Here is a 20,185-nt window from a genome sequence, read left to right as displayed (position 1 = left end):
GGTTCAAGCAATTCTCCTGCCTCAGCCTCTTGAGTAGCTGGGATTACAGGTATACACCACCACGCCTGGCTAATTTTTGTATTTTTAGTAGAGACAGGGTTTCACCATGTTGGTAAGGCTGGTCTTGAACTCCTGACCTCGTGATCTGCCCGCCTTGGCCTCCCGAAGTGCTGGGATTACAGGAGTGAGCCACCAAGCCTGGCCAAAGTGTTTAATTTTAAGCAGCCACAATGGCACAGACTTTTGAGTAAAACCAACAAAATAGGCCAGTGATGGTACCTGGGGGTTACAAGCTTCCCCAATAGGAAGGAAATAAGATCTACTTAATTGATCAGCGTGACACAAGGAAACTCACTGCAAATGGTCTTAATGGGTCTATTTAAGAGTATTTAAATACACTCATCTCTCTAAAGGAAGAATGTGTCTTCCTGAATGGGGCCAGGCGAGAGGAAGTATCTTAGAATTCTGATCTAGAGATGTTTATTTTTTTTTTTTGACATTTTTTCCCCAAATATGTCTGGTCTAACGGCAGAGCTCTCTCTAGTGGGAACGGGACACTTAGAAGGGCAGCCAACGGTTTCCTTTCAGTATTTCTAGACCCACTGATGGTCCCAGCCCCGGCCAAGGGCCATCACACCTTGTGGTCGAGTGTTACCTCCTGCTTAGGATTCACGGTCCCTAGACCACCTTTTTGTTCCCATTCAAGGGTGTGGGATTTGCCCATGGCAGTCCTCTAATCGCACACACTTGAAAACGCCAGAGCCGTGAATTCTGCTAAATCAGTGGCATGTGCTCAAGACTGGGCAAATCCAGCTTGATACGCATGTGATGAATTATAAAATAAGGCACAACCAAATACAAGCTGCAGCAGAAGTCCACAAAGTTCCACAGGAGGGCAAGGAATGATCAGTGAATCCTTACCTCGTCATAGAAACTTCTTCCTCCAGACATCCACGTGGCTTGCTTTCTCACTTCCTCAAATCTTTGCTCAGATCCTATTTTTTTAAGTGAAGCCTTCCTTGACAACCCTAATTTAAAACTGTACACACTCATACCTGCTTCCTTCTCCCCGACTTAGTTATCTCCACAGCACTAATGGCTAACACACTATATAACTTATTTCCATCTGTCTCCATGTGGGCAATTTCTGTCTGGCTGCTCATCACTGCACCTCAGCAGCTATTAATAGATCACTCTACTGAGGGACTCATACGTGCTGGGTGTTGGGCAAACAGTGAACAAAACCTTGTATGGTCCTTGCTGTCGGGGAGTTCATGATCCATCGTGGAGGGAGAGCTGAATTTCAACAGGGAGGCAGTGTGTGCAGGGGGAGGAGCAGCAGGAGCAATGGGCGGAGGCAGAAGCACAGAGGTGGGTGTCAAGTCAGGGAAAGGGATGGTGAAGAGATGCCTCAGGTAATGAGGGGAGGGACGGAATAGGACTAGATGCTGAAGGGCTGGAGTACCAGGTGAAGTTTATTTTGCAGGTAATGGGGACGGAGTATGAAAAATTGGAGGAAATGGAGTTACCTGACTTGAATTTGTTTTGGAGAACCACTTCAGGGACATGCAAGGGACTGATATGAAGATGAGATGGAGCAGAGACCCCTCTTAGGGGCATGCCGGGCACCTGCCCCCAAGCATGGAAATAAAAGGAAATCTTGAGTTCCTTCAAAGGCATTTCCAGGCACCTAGCCAGCACTGGGAAGTAAATGAGCAACTGAAGCAAGAAGGGAAGAATAACTTAAAACAATAGCCAGGGAAGTTTAAGTCACAGAATAGATCAAAGTTCCCACAGAGACTAAAGATAACATTTTAACACAAGTCCTTGAGCTGATTTCCAGAAACCAGGACACCAACAAATGAAAAGTGCTATCTGCTGGCATGCAGACCTCAGACAGGGGAAACTGAGGACTGAGCTTGGACCACCACTCTTTGTTCTAAATTTCTTCCTGAGGGGCCTGGAGGAAGTCATGCCCAGAGACCAGAGCTAACATTCTTTTCTGCTGATCACAAATTTGCAGACAAAGCTTCGTCTCCTTAACACATTGTAAATCTGAAAATCTTCGAATCTACCTGTGCCCTCCACCCCACGTCTGGTTCAAGATGTCCTGGAGTCTTTTTAGGTCAAACCAATGCACAGCCTCCGTGTATTGATTTATATCTTTGCCTGTAACTTCTGCCCCCTGCCTTTATTTTATTATTATTATGTTTTCAAGATGGAGTCTCGCTCTGTTGCCAGGCTGGAGTGTAATGGTGCGATCTCAGCTCACTACAACCTCCGCCTCCTGGGTTTAAGCGATTCTCCTGCCTCACCCTTCTGAGTAGCTGGGATTACAGGTGTATGCCACCACACCCAGCTAATTTTTGTATTTGTAGGACAGACAGGGTTTCACCATGTTAGCCAGGCTGGTCTCAAACTCCTGACCTCAGGTGATCCACCAGCCTAGGCCTCCCAAAGTGCTAGGATTACAGGCATGAGCCACCACGCCCAGCCTCTTCCTGCCTGTAAAAACGCTTACCTATATGGCACTGGGGGATTCAGGACTTAAACATGAGCTGCCCAGTTCTCCTGGCTTCCAGCCCTGCAATAAATGTCTCACTTTCTCTTACTGCAATCTTGATGTCAGTTTTTGGCTTTGCTGCGCCAGAGAGCCAGACCCAACTTTGATCTGGTAACCCAGGAAGCAGGTGAACAGGCAAGGCCACCCTCTTCTGTTTGAAGGCAGGTCAGTGTTCACTTGCCTCAGTTTACCAAGGTTGTGATCAGCCTCTACTCCTCCTTTCTCTTACTGGCCTCCCTCTGCTGTACTGTGATTCCCATCATTGCAGTGTTTTTTAACTTTTTTTTTTAAATAAATAAAAATACAAGAAGTTACAAATGAGGACCATGTACCTTCCGCTCAGCTTTTGCCACCATGAGGATTTATTTCCCTTTAGACATCTCCCCTCTAAATTCCTACATTACTGACATTCTCCCAATACACATCTTTCTGAGGACTTACAACAAAAATATTTCACTCTTTGAAACACTGGGTTTAGAGAAATCTTCACCCAAATAACTTTGACACCTTAAATAATCCATCATACACAATGGAACCACAGTCCTCTTACCTGTGAAAGCCAAGGGCAGGACCCAGCAGTGGGTGAGGTGAGTGAGCACTCACCACTGCCACCCTCTGTCCCACTGGGTGCAGCCGGGACCCCCGGACAGCGTGCAGGCAGCAGCGACCAGGCTCAGGAAGGTGGATCACAGTTGGAGGTGCCGATGCAGAAAGGAGACCACAGTTGGAAGTGCCACAGAGCTGGAGGTGAGCGAGACACTTCCCTTCCTCCAGTCTCCCCAGTGTGGAGTCAATGCAGCTCCTAACCCAGAGTGGGCACTAATTCCAGGAAAAGCCCAGCAACTCGGGTACAGAAGCAGGAAAGGGGTCTCTACCGTTCTGAGAAAGTCTGGAAATCTCTAATTTATCCTTTTTTTTTTTTCTTCTAAAATTTTTTCTTCTCTGTGCCCCAGAGCTCAAGAAATTTTGTGGCCCTAGTGAGAAATGGCAGATAATTAAAGTCATCAGGCCAGGCAAACTTCCTTTCCAACCAGAGAGTCTGAGGTCCCCAGAGGGTGGGGAAACCTTCATGCTTTTTCTCTGTGGCTTCTCGCTGCTTAGCTCTGACGTGGTTCAGTCAAGTGCACCAGAGAGTAGGGTAAATCAAGCCTCAACCACCCAAGCTGGATGGAGGGCTGAAAAGGTAGAGCCCAGGGACCCAGGCACTACTGGGCAGGTTACAATGAGGAAGGGCTTCGGGAGAGCAACCCCTGAAAGTTGCTCATGAACTCTTGGGCTTACCCTTGAGCTCTACATGTATGGATCCGACCCTACACGGACCACACAGACTTTGAGTGCTGAAATGTGGGATAGATTGCCACCAGAGTCCCAGGCTGGCCACCAGGTGGCGCTTGTGTGAGACAGATCCACATCTCAAAGACTTTCACAGCAACCACAATCCACACAAGTCTTGCAGGAACTTGGAATTTGTGGTCTGAACCCATTTGGGGTGATTATCTTCTAAAATAAAGTTAATAATGTTCACTGTAAGATTTTAACAATAACCAGAATCTCAAAACATAGTATTTAAAATGTCTAGGATACAATTCAGCATACTGAAACCATACTCAGCATACAAAAAGCCAACAGCTACTCTGAGATGAAACAGATACTGGAATTATCTGACAAAGATTTTCAAGCAGTTGTTAAAAATATTGTACAAGTAAAGGAGGGTACTCTTAAAACATATAGAAAGTTTTGCAAAGAAATGGAAGATATGAAGAAGAACTAAGTGGAAATATTAGAAATGAAAAAAATCAACTACGAAAATAGAAAACACACTGGATGGGCTCACTAATGGGATGAAGATGATGGAGGAAGTAGTCAGTTTATAAATAAATTAATAGAAATGACTGAATCTGAATAACAGACAAAGTTTGAAAAACTTGAACAGAACCATAGAGACCTTAGGTAATAACAAAAGGGCCGAGCTTCCTATCATCTGAGTCCCAGAAGGAAAGAAAAAAAGGGCAGAACATAGAAACATGGAAAGAAATAGCTGAAAGTCTGGTTTACCACTAGAAGGCAATCAGTTTAATCTAGTATAGCAACAGTTTAAAGCAAAAAACCCACTCGATCTTCATTTTAAAAATTCAGTATCTATTTATTATAAAACTCTCAGCAAACTTGGAATAGAAAGAAATTTTCTTCACCTGAAAAAGACCATCTACTAAAACCTATAGCCAACATTCTACTTAATGGTGAAATACTGCTTTTTCTCAGAGATTAAGAACAACACAAGGATCTTCTTTTTTAACACCGCTATTTAACCTTTTGAATAGTCCTCGTCAGTGAAATAAGACAAGAAAACCAGAAAGGCCTAGAGACTGGAAAGGGAGAAATAAAACTGTCCTTACTCACAGACAACATGATCACCTATGTAGAAAATCCCAAGGAACACACAAACACACACACACACACACACACACACACACACACACACACAGAGCCCTCCTAGAACAGAGTTTAGCTTTAGCAAGATTGCAGGATGCAAGATCAACACACAAAAATCAGTTATATTTCTGTATATTGCCAATGAACAAGTAGAAACTGAAATAAAAAATGCCACATACAATAGCTTACAACCCCGCCCCCCAATACACATAAAACAAAACATGTACAGGATCTATATGCCAAAAACCATAAAATGTTGACGAAAGAACTTAATGGAGGCCCAAGCAAATGTAAATTATGGCACTCCTTCATGGACTGAAAGACATAACATAGGATTGAATTGTAGATTTACTAAAATTGTAGTCAAAATCTCAGCAAAACAGTTTAGAGTAGATAGAGGTAAGCAGATCCTAAAGTTCACATGGAAAGGCAAAAAAAAAAAAAAAGAATAGCTGAAACACTCTTGAAAAAGAAGAATAAATTTAGAAAAATCACACTATCTGATTTTAAGACTCATTACAAAGCTATAGAAATCAATATGGCACAATGTTGATAAATGAACAGACATAATGATCAATGGAACAGAACCACTGTCCAGAAATATATTCCTTACAAATACCCTCAGTTGGCTTTTCGTCAAATTGCAAAGGCAATTCAATTTCAATGAAAGAAGGAGGATATTTTCTATAAATGATGTTGAAACAATTGGATATCCGTATGCATAAAACTGAATCTGGACCTAAATCTCACATATTATACAAAAATCATCTCAAATGGATCGTAGATCTAAATGTAAAACATGACAGTATAAAACTTTTAAAAGACCAACTACAAGAAAATCTTCATGACCTGGAGTTATGCAAAATTTCTCAGATATGTCACTCAAAGCATGATCCTCAGAAAAAAGTCAGTTGGACCGCATCAGAATTTAAAACTGTGCTCTGTAAAAGGCCCTGTTAAGAGACTGAAAAGTCAAGCACAGATTGGGAGAAGATATTCACAAATCACATATCTGAACAAAAGATTTATATTCAGAATATGTAAAGAACTCTTAAAACTCAAACAACTCAATTTAGACATAGGCAAAAAGCCTGAACAGACATTTCACGAGAATAAAAAGATGGAAAATAAACAGCATGAAAATTTTCAACGTCATTAATTATTAGGAAAATGAAAATTAAAACCATGAAGAAATACCATCACACAGCTATCAAATGGTTAAAATGAAAAAACAAAAAGGGAAGAAATACCAATGTGGGGAAAAGCAAGAGAGATCAGATTGTTGCTGTGTCTGTATAGAAAGAAGTAGACATAGGAGACTCCATTTTGTTCTGTACTAAGAAAAATTCCTCTGCCTTGAGATTCTGTTAATCTATAACCTTACCCCCAACCCCCTGCTCTCTGAAACATGTGCTGTGTCAACTCAGAATTAAATGGATTAAGGGCGGTGCAAGATGTGCTTTGTTAAACAGATGCTTGAAGGCAGCATGCTCCTTAAGAGTCATCACCACTCCCTAATCTCAAGTACCCAGGGACACAAAAACTGCGGAAGGCCGCAGGGACCTCTGCCTAGGAAAGCCAGGTATTGTCCAAGGTTTCTCCCCATGTGATAGTCTGAAATATGGCCTCGTGGGAAGGGAAAGACCTGACCGTCCCCCAGCCCGACACCCGTAAAGGGTCTGTGCTGAGGAGGATTAGTATAAGAGGAAGGCATGCCTCTTGCAGTTGAGACAAGAGGAAGGCATCTGTCTCCTGCCTGTCCCTGGGCAATGGAATGTCTCGGTATAAAACCCGATTGTATGCTCCATCTACTGAGATAGGGAAAAACCGCCTTAGGGCTGGAGGTGGGACATGCGGGCAGCAATACTGCTTTGTAAAGCATTGAGATGTTTATGTGTATGCATATCTAAAAGCACAGCATTTAATCCTTTACATTGTCTATGATGCAAAGACCTTTGTTCACGTGTTTGTCTGCTGACCCTCTCCCCACTATTGTCTTGGGACCCTGACACAACCCCCTTTTCGAGAAGCACCCACGAATGATCAATAAATACTAAGGGAACTCAGAGGCTGGCGGGATCCTCCATATGCTGAACGCTGGTCCCCCGGGTCCCCTTATTTCTTTCTCTATACTTTGTCTCTGTGTCTTTTTCTTTCCTAAGTCTCTCGTTCCACCTTACGAGAAAGACCCACAGGTGTGTAGGGGCAACCCACCCCTACATACCAAGTGTTGACAAGGATGTCGGGCAGCTGGAGCTCTCAGGCACTGCTGGTAGGAATGCAAAATGGTGCAGCACTCTGGAAAACAGGTTGGCAGTTTCTTACAAGGTTAACATGTATTTAGCCTAGAAAAATTAAAACTAGGCCAGGCACAGTGGCTCACACCTATAATCCCAGCCCTTTGGGAGGCTGAGGAGGGCAGATCATCAGGTCAGGAGTTCAAGACCAGCTTGGCCAATATGTTGAAATCCCATCTCTACTAAAAATACAAAAATTAGCTGGGCATGGTGGTGCGCGGCTGTAATCCCAGCTACTCAGGAGGCTGAGGCAGGAAAATTGCTTGAACTGGGACCCAGGAGGCGGAGGTTGCAATGAGCCGAGATAGCGCCACTGCACTCCAGCCTGGGCTAGAGTGAGACTCTGTCACCAAAAAAAAAAAGAAAAAACAAAGAAAAATTAAAACTATATTCACAAAATCCTGTTCTTAAATGTTTCTAGAAGCTCTAGTCGTAACTGCCAAAAATGGAAAACAACTGAAATGCCCCTGGACAGATGAGTGGATAAATTGTGGTGTACCTGCAGAATGGAATACTACTCAGCAACAAAAAGGAACCGGCTACGGACACATGACTTGATGAGTCTCAAAACGATCTCCCTGCCTGAAAAGGAGCCAGTTTCAGAAGATTAGGCTCTGTAGGACATTTATCTGACATTCTTGCAAAGAGACAAAACTAGTGATAGAAAACAGAGCACTGACTGCCAGTGGTTGGGGTAGGGGAGGGTCTTATTATAAAAGACATCAGGACAGAGAATCTGGAGGGGATGAAGTGCTTCTGTGTCCTGAAAGTGGTAGTTATAACACAAATCCATACATGTGTTAAAGTTCATAGAACTGGACACAAAAAACTCAATTTTTCTGTATCTTAATGCGAAAAATATAAGTAAAAAAAATAAAGAGATGACAACTCTTGCTTCCTATTTAAGGCTGTCTAGACATTAATACTGACGTTAGTACTAATTACAATAATGGCCACCACAAGCATGGTCTTCTATACTTTTTTGAGCAACTGCTACATGCTGCTTCTTTACCACACATTTTATATCACAACTTCTAATATTCACAGTCACCTTGTAAGGTGGGTTAAGCTCAATGTAGAAGAAATCTGAGGGTAAGGGAAGTAAAATAATTTGTCCTATATCTCATAGTTGATAAGTGGCTGAATCTGAACTCAAATTCGGATTTCACTGCCGACCTTATTCCAAGCCTGCTTATCCACTCTGCTGCCCACTTAATGAAAATAATGGCAACTGACAGGGAGACATTATATAATATAAATAGCAGGAAGGGAGAATCATATTTTGATTTCCATAGATTGCAAAAACTCTCAGCATATTTTATTCTAAACTTGGAGTTGGTTTGAAATTCTAATAGGTTGGGGAAAATTTAAAAACTATGCTTTTGCCATTGCCATTTTTTGATAATCCTCCAGTAGGTGGTTCTTAATTTTCAATATGATTGAATAGTTCTCTCCACTTCTGCAAATGTACAATAATTCTTATTTTCCCTAAGTGACTTAAAGAATCATTGTGACTTACGATTCTTGACCAAGTATTTACTAACTCCACAAATTGCAGTTTATACATCTGAAGTGAAGAGTAAACATTACAAAGTTCTCTCCTCTCACACAGCTGACTGTGCTGAGAAGTTGTAACTGGTCCCTCCCACCTTTACATACCACTGCCGCCATCAGAAAAAAAAAAGAAAGGTAAATCCATTTTAGAGACATAGAAACTACACTTTCATTTTAGTTCACTATGGTTATGGCTGAATACATATCTGAAAACATCATACATACGGAGGATGCACATTTCTCATGCAGCAAATGGTATCTACATGAAAAGCTGGAGGATGAAGGCTGTCTTCTTGCTTGTGAATTACTCCCAGTGACTTTCCTGGATAGTAGGTGCTTTTTCCACCAAAAACCCTGGCCTAGAGTATTTTCGTCTCCACTAACACAGAGATATGAAACTAAGGCCTACCACAAAAGTATTTTCTTGAATGTTTTATAATTTCTGCTCCATTGAACATATTTTCTTAAATATAATAATTAGTGATAAAATTTTAACTTAACATCGGTAAGATGTAACACAAAGCAAAGCCCACTTAGTGCTCAAGTACCACTGTCATCAGGTATTGGAAATCTTCTTATTTGGAAGGTGGTTATGCCCAGAATGGTGGTGTGGGGGACAAGGAGGTGGGCTTACCTTCCAGCAGGTCTCTGGCCAGACCAGGTTCTGCCCCCGTGGACCGAACAAAGTCTGACAGGACTGCGTCCATATCAAGAGTCATAGGATCATGTAGAAGTGCTGCCCAACACTCAGCCGAGGTGGGGTTTGGAAGCACACTAGAAACCATCCATCTGCAGGAAAGAAGAGAAAGGGCATTTTACCACGTGATGGAAATGGAGCTGCAAGTGACAACTACATGCAGAGACCTGAGCGAGAGAACCCTCGAGGGTGGAGCCATTTCCACCTGCTGTCATATTTTTTAGAATTGGTTTGGTCCAACTGCCTGATTCTTCATGCAAGACATTATATTATAGAATGTGAACTAAAATATCATCCCTCTGTACATGCCATGTGAGAGAAGGGGTATTATGAGCCGAATGTTTGTGTTCCCTCCAAAAATTCATATGTTGATATCTAATCTCCAAGGTGATGGAGAAAGACAGTGCCATCTATGAAGCAGGAAATGGGCCCTTACTAGACACCAAATCTGCTGGTTCCCTGATCTTAGACTTCCCAGCCTTTAGTACTGTGTGGAATACATTTCTGTTGTTCATAAGCCTCCCAAGCTATTGTATTTTGACATAGCAGCCCAGATAGACTAAGGCAAGGGGTCATCACTATCTCCAGCGCTCCTGAACTTACGTTTTATTAATTCCAATAACTGATGAGGAAAAAAGACTATTTTAAAATTTCAAACACCTAAGTATACCTAGAAAAATCCAGTTGGAGTTGCTAGATTTCTAATCCTCTTCCGAATTGTATAGACTTGTAATACTTCCACGATGTGATGAATGTTACCCACTCTATTCCAATTACGCCTTTAACAGTGTGCCATCCTACCCCCTCAGCTCTCACCCCTTACTTGGCTATTAGGAAAGACTAATAGCCAAGGTTAATCCACAGTTGATGGAAATACCACACTTGCTGAAGATGGCTACTAAACTATCTACCATCTCTCTAAGAGCTGCCATCAATCCAACAACATTCTTAAGAATGTCAGATTTCCCAGGCAGCATGATCCCAGGCAGAGAAATAGAACGGATGTGCAGCAGCTTGACCCAGGCTGACTGTAGCAGCTGACTGCTGGGGAAAAGCAACTGTGACATTACAAGTGAGAGTGACTTACACTAGTGAATGGTGCTGGGGCCCCAGTGGGTGCTCAATCTTTGCCGGTGGAGTGCAAATGCATCCTTGTGTTAGTGTAGATAAGAGGTCTGCAAGTTATAGACTATGGGCCACATGTGGTCTGCCACCCATTTTTGTAAATGAAGTTTTATGGGAACACAGCCATACCCACTCATTTGCATAGCGTCTGTGGCTGCTTTTGCACCTGGCTGAGTTCAGTAGTTAAAACAGAGACCCTTAAGGTCCACAAAATTGAAAAGATGTACTTCCTGGAACTTTACAGAAAAAGCTTGCAGACCCCATTACAGGCAATGGAAAATTTTATGCTAGGAAGTATGTAATTAATTTTACATATTGTGGGGTGAGTTTGAATCCCATGCTATTGATGACTGCCCTCTGTTCTTTCTTTCACAGTAACCCACTGGGATGGGTGCTGCTTGGTGGAGTAGGTCCTGTGTCAGTGGCCCATGCTTTAGAGCCAGGCACATAGCATGATTTGACCCTGGCCCTGCCCCTGTCCAGCTGTGACATGGGCTTCACCTCTCTGAGCCCTCCTGATTTTCTGTAGGAATGCAGGAAATGAGCTCACCTAACGTGCAAGACCCTGAGGACTGAGGGTCTCAGGCAGGGAGGTCTGTACCCTCAGGGACATTCACTGTGACCACCCCATCTTGCACACAGCTCCTACTGGGTATAATTTTTAGTTGATGCGGCTAGAAAATAAGAAAATTATTTGACCTGATGTATATGGTACCAATTAGGAAATTGATTTCTTCCTTCCCTCCATGCACTGGGGCCTCGGCCGGGAGAGTCTCTTCTTTCGTCACTGCCACCTGGGGGACAGATCAGAGAACAAGAGCATGTGATCTCCTTACCCTCAGACTGAGGCTGAAGCCTTGGCTTTTTGTCACAGGAGGCTGGATCTTGGCCTTGGCCAATTGCCTGAGGCATGTACTCTGTCTTCCTGGGCCCTACAGGTCCCCGCTTGCCAGCTGACCACCATCCCCCATGCCCGGGCCTGGCCAGGGGCTGTCTCAGCTTTCCTCGTTTTAGCAAGCACATCTATTTCAGTGAGGATCACTTGCACAGCACAGAGCTGTTTTTTTCTTTTTCTTTTTGAGACAGAGTCTTGCTCTGTCGCCCAGGCTGGAGTGCAGTGGCGCAATCTCGGCTCACTGGAAGCTCCGCCTCCCGGGTTCATGCCATTCTCCTTGCCTCAGCCTCCCGAGTAGCTGGGAGTACAGGCGCCCACCACCATGCCCAGCTAATTTTTTTTTTGTATTTTTAGTAGAGACAGGGTTTCACCATGTTAGCTAGGATGGTCTCGATCTCCTGACCTTGTGATCCGCTCACCTCAGCCTCCCAGAGTGCTTGGATTGCAGGCGTGAGCCACTTCACCTGGCCTTCTAGATGTATTTCTTAAATCTCACACTGCCACCATCACCACACCCTCACATTCATGTCCCATGATGATATGGGAGGGACTGGGCTGGTGGGGACATTTGACCCCAGCCACCTGGGCCATCCTCACCCACTGCCCCGTGCCATCCTCCCAAGCATGCACTGTGCCTCTCAACCTGCCTTGTGTGGTCTAAAGCACTCACTCAGCCGCTTTGAACAGCATGAGGCTCTGGGTGGCCGTGCCCTGGCCCTGCATTCCTGCTCTCCTCAGTGCATCCTAGCCCTTGGACAGAACGTCTCTGAAGGTCTCATCAGCCACCCTGGGGAGAGTAATGTGTACCATCAGTGCATGGTGACTGCCTTAGGAGGGGCAGTGCCGTGTGGGGACAGAGGGTTGGCCCTGGAATCAGTCTCTGGGGCCAAAATGGTTCCACCACTTTGTGTGACCTTGGGCATGTTATATCACCTCTCTGTGCCTCAGTTTCCTCATCAATACAATTATAATAATAATTGTATCTCACAGTTATTATGAAATTTTAAGGAATTCATGCACAAAATGTACTGGCCCATAGTACATGCTCAATATACATTAATTATGAGCCAGTGAATGAACTCTCAACAGGGACCCTGAGACCACCTTCGCCTTCCCAGGGCTCCACTGAGCAAGAAAACTGCTGCCACCAGCTTGCTGAAGGCAGGTATAAGGGGCCTACCTCTAGTGCCTTGGCTTGGAATCACAGAGGGTTAAACTGGTGGGGGCTCCTGCCTTAAATTCCGTCTTCTTTCCCGTATCCGAGGTTGCAGTGTTCATTGATTACTTAAGCAACCTTCATGGAGCTGCTAATCTGTTCAGGCCATGACTGCAGGGACTCTGTGGGAACTATGAGCCCCCTGAGCCTCCCGAGGATCTCCCCAGTAAGCAGAAGGGACAGACACACACATACAGGTCTCAGAGACCAACTGCTGGATTTGGAAGACACTTAGTGAAGGAACTGGTCCAACCAGAGAGAGTAAAATTGGAAGACAGAGGTGTAGCAGGATAAAGACCAAACTACCTCAGGATCCATTTTCCATTAACTTCTGTTTTGGCCAGGTGCAGTGGATTACACCTGTAATCCCAGCACTTTGGGAGGCCAAGGCTGGTAGATCACCTGAGGTCTGGAGTTCAAGGGCAGCCTGGCCAACATGGTGAAACCCTGTCTCTACTAATTTAAAAAAAAAAAAAAAAAAGCCAGGTGTGGTGGCAGGCACCTGTAATCCCAGCTACTTGAGAGGCTGAGGCAGGAGAATTGCTTGAACCTGAGAGGTGGAGGTTACAGTGAGCTGAGATCGCGCCATTGCACTCCAGCCTGGGCATGAATGAATGAATGAATGAATGAATGAATAAATAAATAAATAAATAAATAAATAAATAAATAAATAAAATAAAATAAAACTTCTGTTTCAATGAAGCTCAAATAAAACACTGCTGCATTATATTTGTAGATGTTATAACTGGACACTGGAAGGCAATAAAACGGGTAGATGGAGAATGAGACTGGGAGATGATGGCAGAGGCTTGTGGTCTGATCCCTGGGGACAGGTACAGGAAGACTATGGGTGAATGAGTGCCTGGACGTTACTCTTCACTCTCAGGGCAGTGAATAGGATAGTGAATGCTTTTAACATCTCTCTCAACAGAGGGCCAGCTGCCTGAGAGCTGGGATCCACTTCATCCTCCTTTCTATCCTCCTGCCCACAGTGCCTGGCACACAGCAGGGCCAACTCTAAGGTGAGGTGAGGAGGCACCTGCCACTGCTGCAGAATCGAAGGGGGTGCAAAAACACTCAGGAATCGACATAAACAACATTTTAGTGCTATATTTGCAAAAATAAAAATCAGCGCAAAAATATCTTTGAGGAACAAAATATCAGCCTTTTAAATGAAGGCAAGGTTGGCATGACCATTTTTCCTTTGCCCCTGGCTCCAGAGGGCTGCCAGGCCCTGGCATGAGCTCAAAGCTGCTGCCTGGGAGGCAGGTGGTTGGGAGGCAGCCCAGTGAACACCCATCACAGCCAGAGAGACTGACCTCAGAGAGGGCCAGCGAGGGCCACGGGAAGGGGCACGCAAGTGAGTGGGGAGCGGGAGCTCGCTCTCATCAGGTCTGTTTGATGATACAGCACACTAAACACACGGATAAGGGAACAGAGGGGTGGATGAACAGATCTGGGGTCACGCACAGGCTTGGGAGCTGATGGCCTGGCTGGGTGCAAAGCCCCTGCAACCCTGGAAAGGCTACTTCATTTCTTGAAGCCTTGGTTGTCACATCTGAGCAATGAGGGTGAGAACAACCCTGCCTCTTAGAATTGCAGTAAGGATACAGTGAGATGACACTGAAAGAACATGCACTATTACTATTATTACCATTGACATAGATTAAAACAATAGGCAAATGTACTGTTCTGGTATTGAGAATCCACCCTTGACTACCCATACATTTATACATCCCTGTTAAGGGGGTGAATGGTTAAATATGAAAAAAGGTCAGGCATGCGTTCATCTTGTCCGGCCTGGCAAGGAAGCCCACCCTGGTAAGAAGATCAGATACCTGGGCTCCCGTGGTGAAATGAATTGGATGTCTCAACTCAGATGTCAACATTCCAAGAGCCTGCGTGGCCCATCCCTTGCCAGACGCCATTGTGACCTTGGGCAAGCGTGGTGCACTAGGGCAGAAAGGCTTCTGTGGATGCCACATTAGGGAAACACATTTTCCAGAGCATCTTCACGGTTTAGATGAAAATTAAGAAAGCCCGGTGTCTTTCAGTGCGGGGGCATGAGTTCTGGGAAGGTTGGCTCTGCCAAACATTCATATGCATAGAGCACATTATCATTTCCAAAGCTTGGCCATGTATATTACTTACATAACCTCCACAACGCCAGCTAGAGATAAAGATGAGTCTAAGAGTAATTTGGACTGTGATGAAGCAAGTTCTCCAGGAAATTCAATGTAAAAAGCCCTGGGTGAGGAGAGGGGAGGTGCTTCTTACTGATGAATAAGAAGAGAGGTTTGGCCAGACAGCGACAGATAGGGCTGTGTGAAAATCAAACAAAAGTGGCTATAGGAATGTCTGTGGGGCACATTGAAGTTCTTCGCATTGTTGCAGGATCATTTCACTCTTTAGTTTTCCCCTTGTTGAAGCTGATATTCTCAAACACATTGTCTTGTAGGAACTGAGGAAGGCTCCAGCAGCAACAGTGGGCAGTGCTGGGACCCACCACTTGTACCTGAGGCTCTGAGAAGGCACATGTGTGGGCTTTGAGCCCATTTCACTTGTCCAGCAGGTGCCGCGGGCTGGACACCCAATGGGCCCAATGGGAAGGAGACATGCCTTCTGTTCAGGGGCCATGACTGGGCCTTGTGCCAGCTCTCAGAGCATCTGGTGCCTTTAAAATAAAATATGTGCATAGATGCATGATTGGAAGCAAAACATTTCCTTAGTTGACACTCACTCATTGTACTTTTTCATAATTTTCTCCTAGTATGGAAAGATGGAAGAAAAGTCTCTCCTAAAATGTATAACTTTGGGAATAGCAGTAAGTGTAGGATCTACTGGAGTTTTGTCTTATATGCATTGAAATGATATACTCATCAATGACATATCAAATTCTTCAACGGTTCTTAATACGAGTTAAACAGTAGTTTAACTGACAGGAGAAAGTGGGGCACTAGAAATTGTAAATGACATCTCAACATTCCAGTCTCTCTACTCTTGAGCTTAGATTTTTAGGCTAACAAGGAGAACACAGAATTACCTGATGGTATATATTTTAAAAATATTTTTCTAATAAAAATTTAAATATGTATAAAAGTAGACAGAAAAGTATATTAAAGCCAATGTACCCATCCCTCAGGCATGACAATCATCAATTCTTAGCCAACCATGCTTCTTCTCTATCTCCAACCCTTCTCCTGCTCACATAATTTTGAAGCAAATTCCAGATAACACGTTATTTCATCCACAACTACTTCCATCTCTCTCTAAGACTCTTTAAAACATAACCACAGTACCATAATCCCACCTAAAAATAACAAAAATTCTTCAGTGCAATATCCAGTGTGCAAATTTCCAATGATATCAAATGTTGTAAGTTCACATATTTAGTTTTTCAGTTTGTTTGAATCAGAATTCAAGAAAGATCTCTTATTGTAATTGGTTGATATGTCTTTTTTAATCTACAGATTTTGCCTCTGTCTTTTTCCTCTGTTTGTTGAAAAATCTTATATATATATTTTTCTCTAGAGTTTTCTATCATCTGGCTTTTACTGATTGCTCCTATGGTGCCATGTCACATGCTCCTCTGTCCTCTCTATTTCATGTAAATCAGCACTGGGATATAAGACTCGATCAGATTCAGATTCAATTTGGGGCACATTTTGGTGCTGTCTTCTTCCATCAGTTGGCACTGAGTATCTGTCTCTGCCTGTGATGGTAGCAGCCACTGATGATCATTGCCTAGACCCAGCAATTCAAGAGGGGTTGTGTATACTGGCAGCATAATTCTTTTATTCATTCTTCATTTATTAGCTGGAATTCTTAAAGGGAAACTTCTACTAATCTACTATTTGGTCACCCAGTGGTAGACATCTAATAGAAAAGGCAAGATAGATGCTTTATTTATGACCTTGTAATTCATCATTTTACTTGGACAAGTTGGTTCACTAGCTTCCTTCCACGGGATCAATTTGTTACTTTTTTTGAAATATTTTGCATTCATCGACTTAAACATATTTTATGCATTTCAATCTATCCAATATAGAGCAGTTGTTGTCTTTATTGATGCTTAAGGCCTGAATCAAGTTCCCTTGACACTAGTGTAGCTGATAGAGTCTTTTCTACATATCTTGTGTGACAAAATGTTTCAGGTCCCTTTTCTACATTTACTGTTCTGGATCTAGAATTCAACGTTTCTCCAAAGAACTATGAGTCTTTTTTTTTGAGAATGGTTTTTCAAGACCACAATCTGAATGCTTGGTGTACCCATAACTAGTGGTTTAGTCATTGTTTACAGGACTTCTTGGACTGCTAAGAAATATGTTTGTTTTAAAAACAAATTTTGAGTTCATTCTAATATTTCCAATTCAAATTGAAGACTTAGGAGTTTTTACTTAACCTAATCTCTTTTACAGATGAACCTCCTTCCCACACCAAATCCTAGTTCCTAATAAAATCAGGAATGATAGCATATTACACAGTTACTCTTTCAATTTATCCTGCTCAAATCAAAGCTATTGATTTCTGTGTGCTAAATTTATATCTTGCTATTTTACTAAGTTCTTACAATTTATAGCAAATTTCCAGTTTTTTTCAGTTTTCCAGATACACAATCGTATCAAATGCAAATATAGTTTGTGTTAACTCTTTTTTTTGAGATGGAGTATCTCTCTATTGCCAAATCCTGTCCAATTTCCTTGATTGATGCATTCAATATAATATTACATACTATGAGACGTTATGGGCATCTTTGCTTTGCTCCTAACTTTAGTGGAAATAACTTTGGTGTTTCCACACCGAAAAAGATGTTGGGTGTGGGGTCTTGGGCTAAACACACACACACACACACACACACACACACACACACACGTACACACACACACACACAATTTTTTAAAAATTTAATTTAAAGTTCCAGGATACATGTGCAGGATGTGCAGGTTTGTTACATAGGTAAATGCGTGCCATGGTGGTTTGTTGTACCTATCAACCCATCACTTGGGTATTAAGCCCTGCATGCATTATTTATCCTGATGCTCACCATCCCCCCATCCCCCCGAAAGGCTCCAGTGTGTGTTGTTCCCCTCCCTGTGTCCATGTGTTCTCATTGTTCAGCTCTCACTTATAAGTGAGAACATGTGGTGTTTGGTTTTCTGTTCCTGTGTTAGTTTGCTGAGGATAATGGCTTTCAGTTCCAACCATGTCCCTGCAAAGGACATGATCTGTTTCCTTTTTATGGCTGCATAGTATTCCATGGTGTATATGTACCACATTTTCTTTAAAAAATTTTTATTTTTCCATAAGTTATTGGGGTACAGGTGGTGTTTGGTTACATGAGTAAGTTCTTTAGTGGCGATTTTTGAGATTTTGGTGCACCCATCACCTGAGCAGTACACACAGAACCCTATTTGTAGTCTTTTATCCTTTGCTCCCCTCCCATCCTTCCCCCCAAGTCCCCAAAGTCCATTGTATCATTCTTATGCCTTTGCGTCCTCATAGCTTAGCTCCCACATATCAGTGAGAATGTACGATCTCATTCCTGAGTTACTTCACTTAGAATAATAGTTTCCAATCTCATCCAGGTCACTGCAAATGATGTTAATTCATTTCTTTTTATGGCCAACTAGTATTCCATTGTATAAATATACTATAGTTTCTTTATCCACTCATTGATTGATGGCATTTGGGTTGGTCCCATGATTTTGCAATTGTGAATTGTGCTGCTACAAACATGCGTGTGCAAGTATCTTCTTCGTACAATGATTTCTTTTCCTCTGGGTAGATACCAAGTAGTGGGATTGCTGGATCAAATGGTAGCTCTACTTTTAGTTCTTTAAGGAGTCTCCACACTGTTTTCCATAGTGGCTGCACTAGTTTACATTCCCACCAGGAGTGTAGAAGTGCTCCCTGTTCACCACATCCATGCCAACATCTACTGTTCGTTGATTTTTTTTTTTTATTATGGCCATTCTTGCAGGAGTAAGGTGGTATCACATTGTGGTTTTGATTTCCATTTCCCTGACCATTAGAGATGTTGAGCATTTTTTCATGTTTGTTGGCCATTTGTATATCTTCTTTTGAGAACTGTCTATTCATATCCTTAGCCCACTTTTTGATGGGATTTTTTTTTCTTACTGATTTGAGTTTGTGGTAGATTCTGGATATTAGTCCTTTGTCAGATGTATAGATTGTGAAGATTTTCTCCCACTCTGTGGGGTATCTGTTTACTCTGCTGGCTGTTCCTTTTACCATGCAAAAGCTCTTTCGTTTAATTAAGTCCCAGCTATTTATTTTTGTTTTTATTGCATTTGCTTTTGGGTTCTTGCTCGTGAAATCCTTGCCTAAGCCAATGTCTACAAGGGGTTTTCCAATGTTATCTTCTAGAACTTTTATAGTTTCAGGTCTTAGATATAAGTCATTAATCCCTCTTGAGTTGGTATTTGTATAAAGTGAGAGATGAGGATCCTGTTTCATTCTCCTACATGTGGCTAGCCAATTATCCCAGCATCATTTGTTCAAAAGGCCGTCCTTTCCCTACTTTATGTTTTTGTTTGCTTTGTCAAAGATCAGTTGGCTGTAAGTATTTGGGTGTATTTCTGGGTTCTCTATTGTTTTCCATTGCTCTATGTGCCTATTTTTATACCAGTACCACGCTGTTTTGGTGACTACGGCCTTATAGTATAGTTTGAAATCAGGTAGTGTGATGCCTCCAAATTTGTTCTTTTTGCTTAGTCTTACTTTGGCTATGCAGGCTCTTTTTTTGGTTCCATATGAATTTTAGAATTGCTGTTTCTAATTCTGTGAAGAATGATGGCAGTATTTTGATGGGGATTGCACTGAATTTGTAGATTGCTTTTGGCAGTATGGTCATTTTCTCAATATTGATTCTACCCATCCATGAGCATGGGATGTGTTCCCAATTGTTTGTGTCATCTATTATTTCTTTCACCAGTGTTCTGTAGTTTTCCTTGTAGAGGTCTTTCATCTCCTTGGTTAGGTATATTCCTAAGTATTTGATTTTATTTTTGCAGCTGTTATAAAAATGGTTGAGTTATTGATTTGACTCTCCGCTTGGTCTCTCCTGGTGTATAGAAGAGCTACCAATTTGTGTACATTAATCTTGTATCCAGAAACTTTGTTGAATTCTTTCATCAGTTCTAGGAGCTTTCTGGAGGAGTCTTTAGGGTTTTCAAGGTAAACAATCATATTATCAGCAAACAGTGATAGTATGACTGCCTCTTCACTGATGTGGATGCCCTTTATTTCTCTCGTCTGATTGCTCTGGCTAGGACTTCAAGTACTATGTTGAAGAGGAGTGGTGAGAGTGGGCATCCTTATCTTGTTCCAGTTCTCAGAGGGAAGCTTTCAGCTTTTCCCATTCAGTATTATGTTGGCTATGGGT

At 42.7% G+C, this 20,185-nt stretch overlaps 1 protein-coding gene across 2 annotated transcripts in view; it reads right to left on the bottom strand.

The window, feature by feature from the left end:
- The window catches only part of OTUD7A (OTU deubiquitinase 7A), a 386,443-nt gene that overhangs the window by 161,452 nt on the left and 204,806 nt on the right, over window positions 1-20,185 (bottom strand). The window contains exons 3-4 of one of the 2 annotated variants that reach the window (XM_031002375.3): window positions 11,369-11,463; window positions 9,482-9,636 (exon numbers count right to left, since the gene is read on the bottom strand). In XM_031002375.3, the coding sequence (XP_030858235.2) occupies window positions 9,482-9,632 (151 nt within the window). In that variant the 5' untranslated portion in view covers window positions 9,633-9,636; window positions 11,369-11,463. The remainder of the gene's footprint in view (window positions 1-9,481; window positions 9,637-11,368; window positions 11,464-20,185) is intronic. The other variant, XM_031002376.3, reaches the window with a different exon arrangement.

The sequence above is a fragment of the Gorilla gorilla genome, chromosome 16 (genome assembly GCF_029281585.2).
Source record: "Gorilla gorilla gorilla isolate KB3781 chromosome 16, NHGRI_mGorGor1-v2.1_pri, whole genome shotgun sequence".
Classification (NCBI taxonomy): Eukaryota; Metazoa; Chordata; class Mammalia; order Primates; family Hominidae; genus Gorilla; species Gorilla gorilla.
This window is presented reverse-complemented; position numbering and strand designations above follow the sequence as displayed.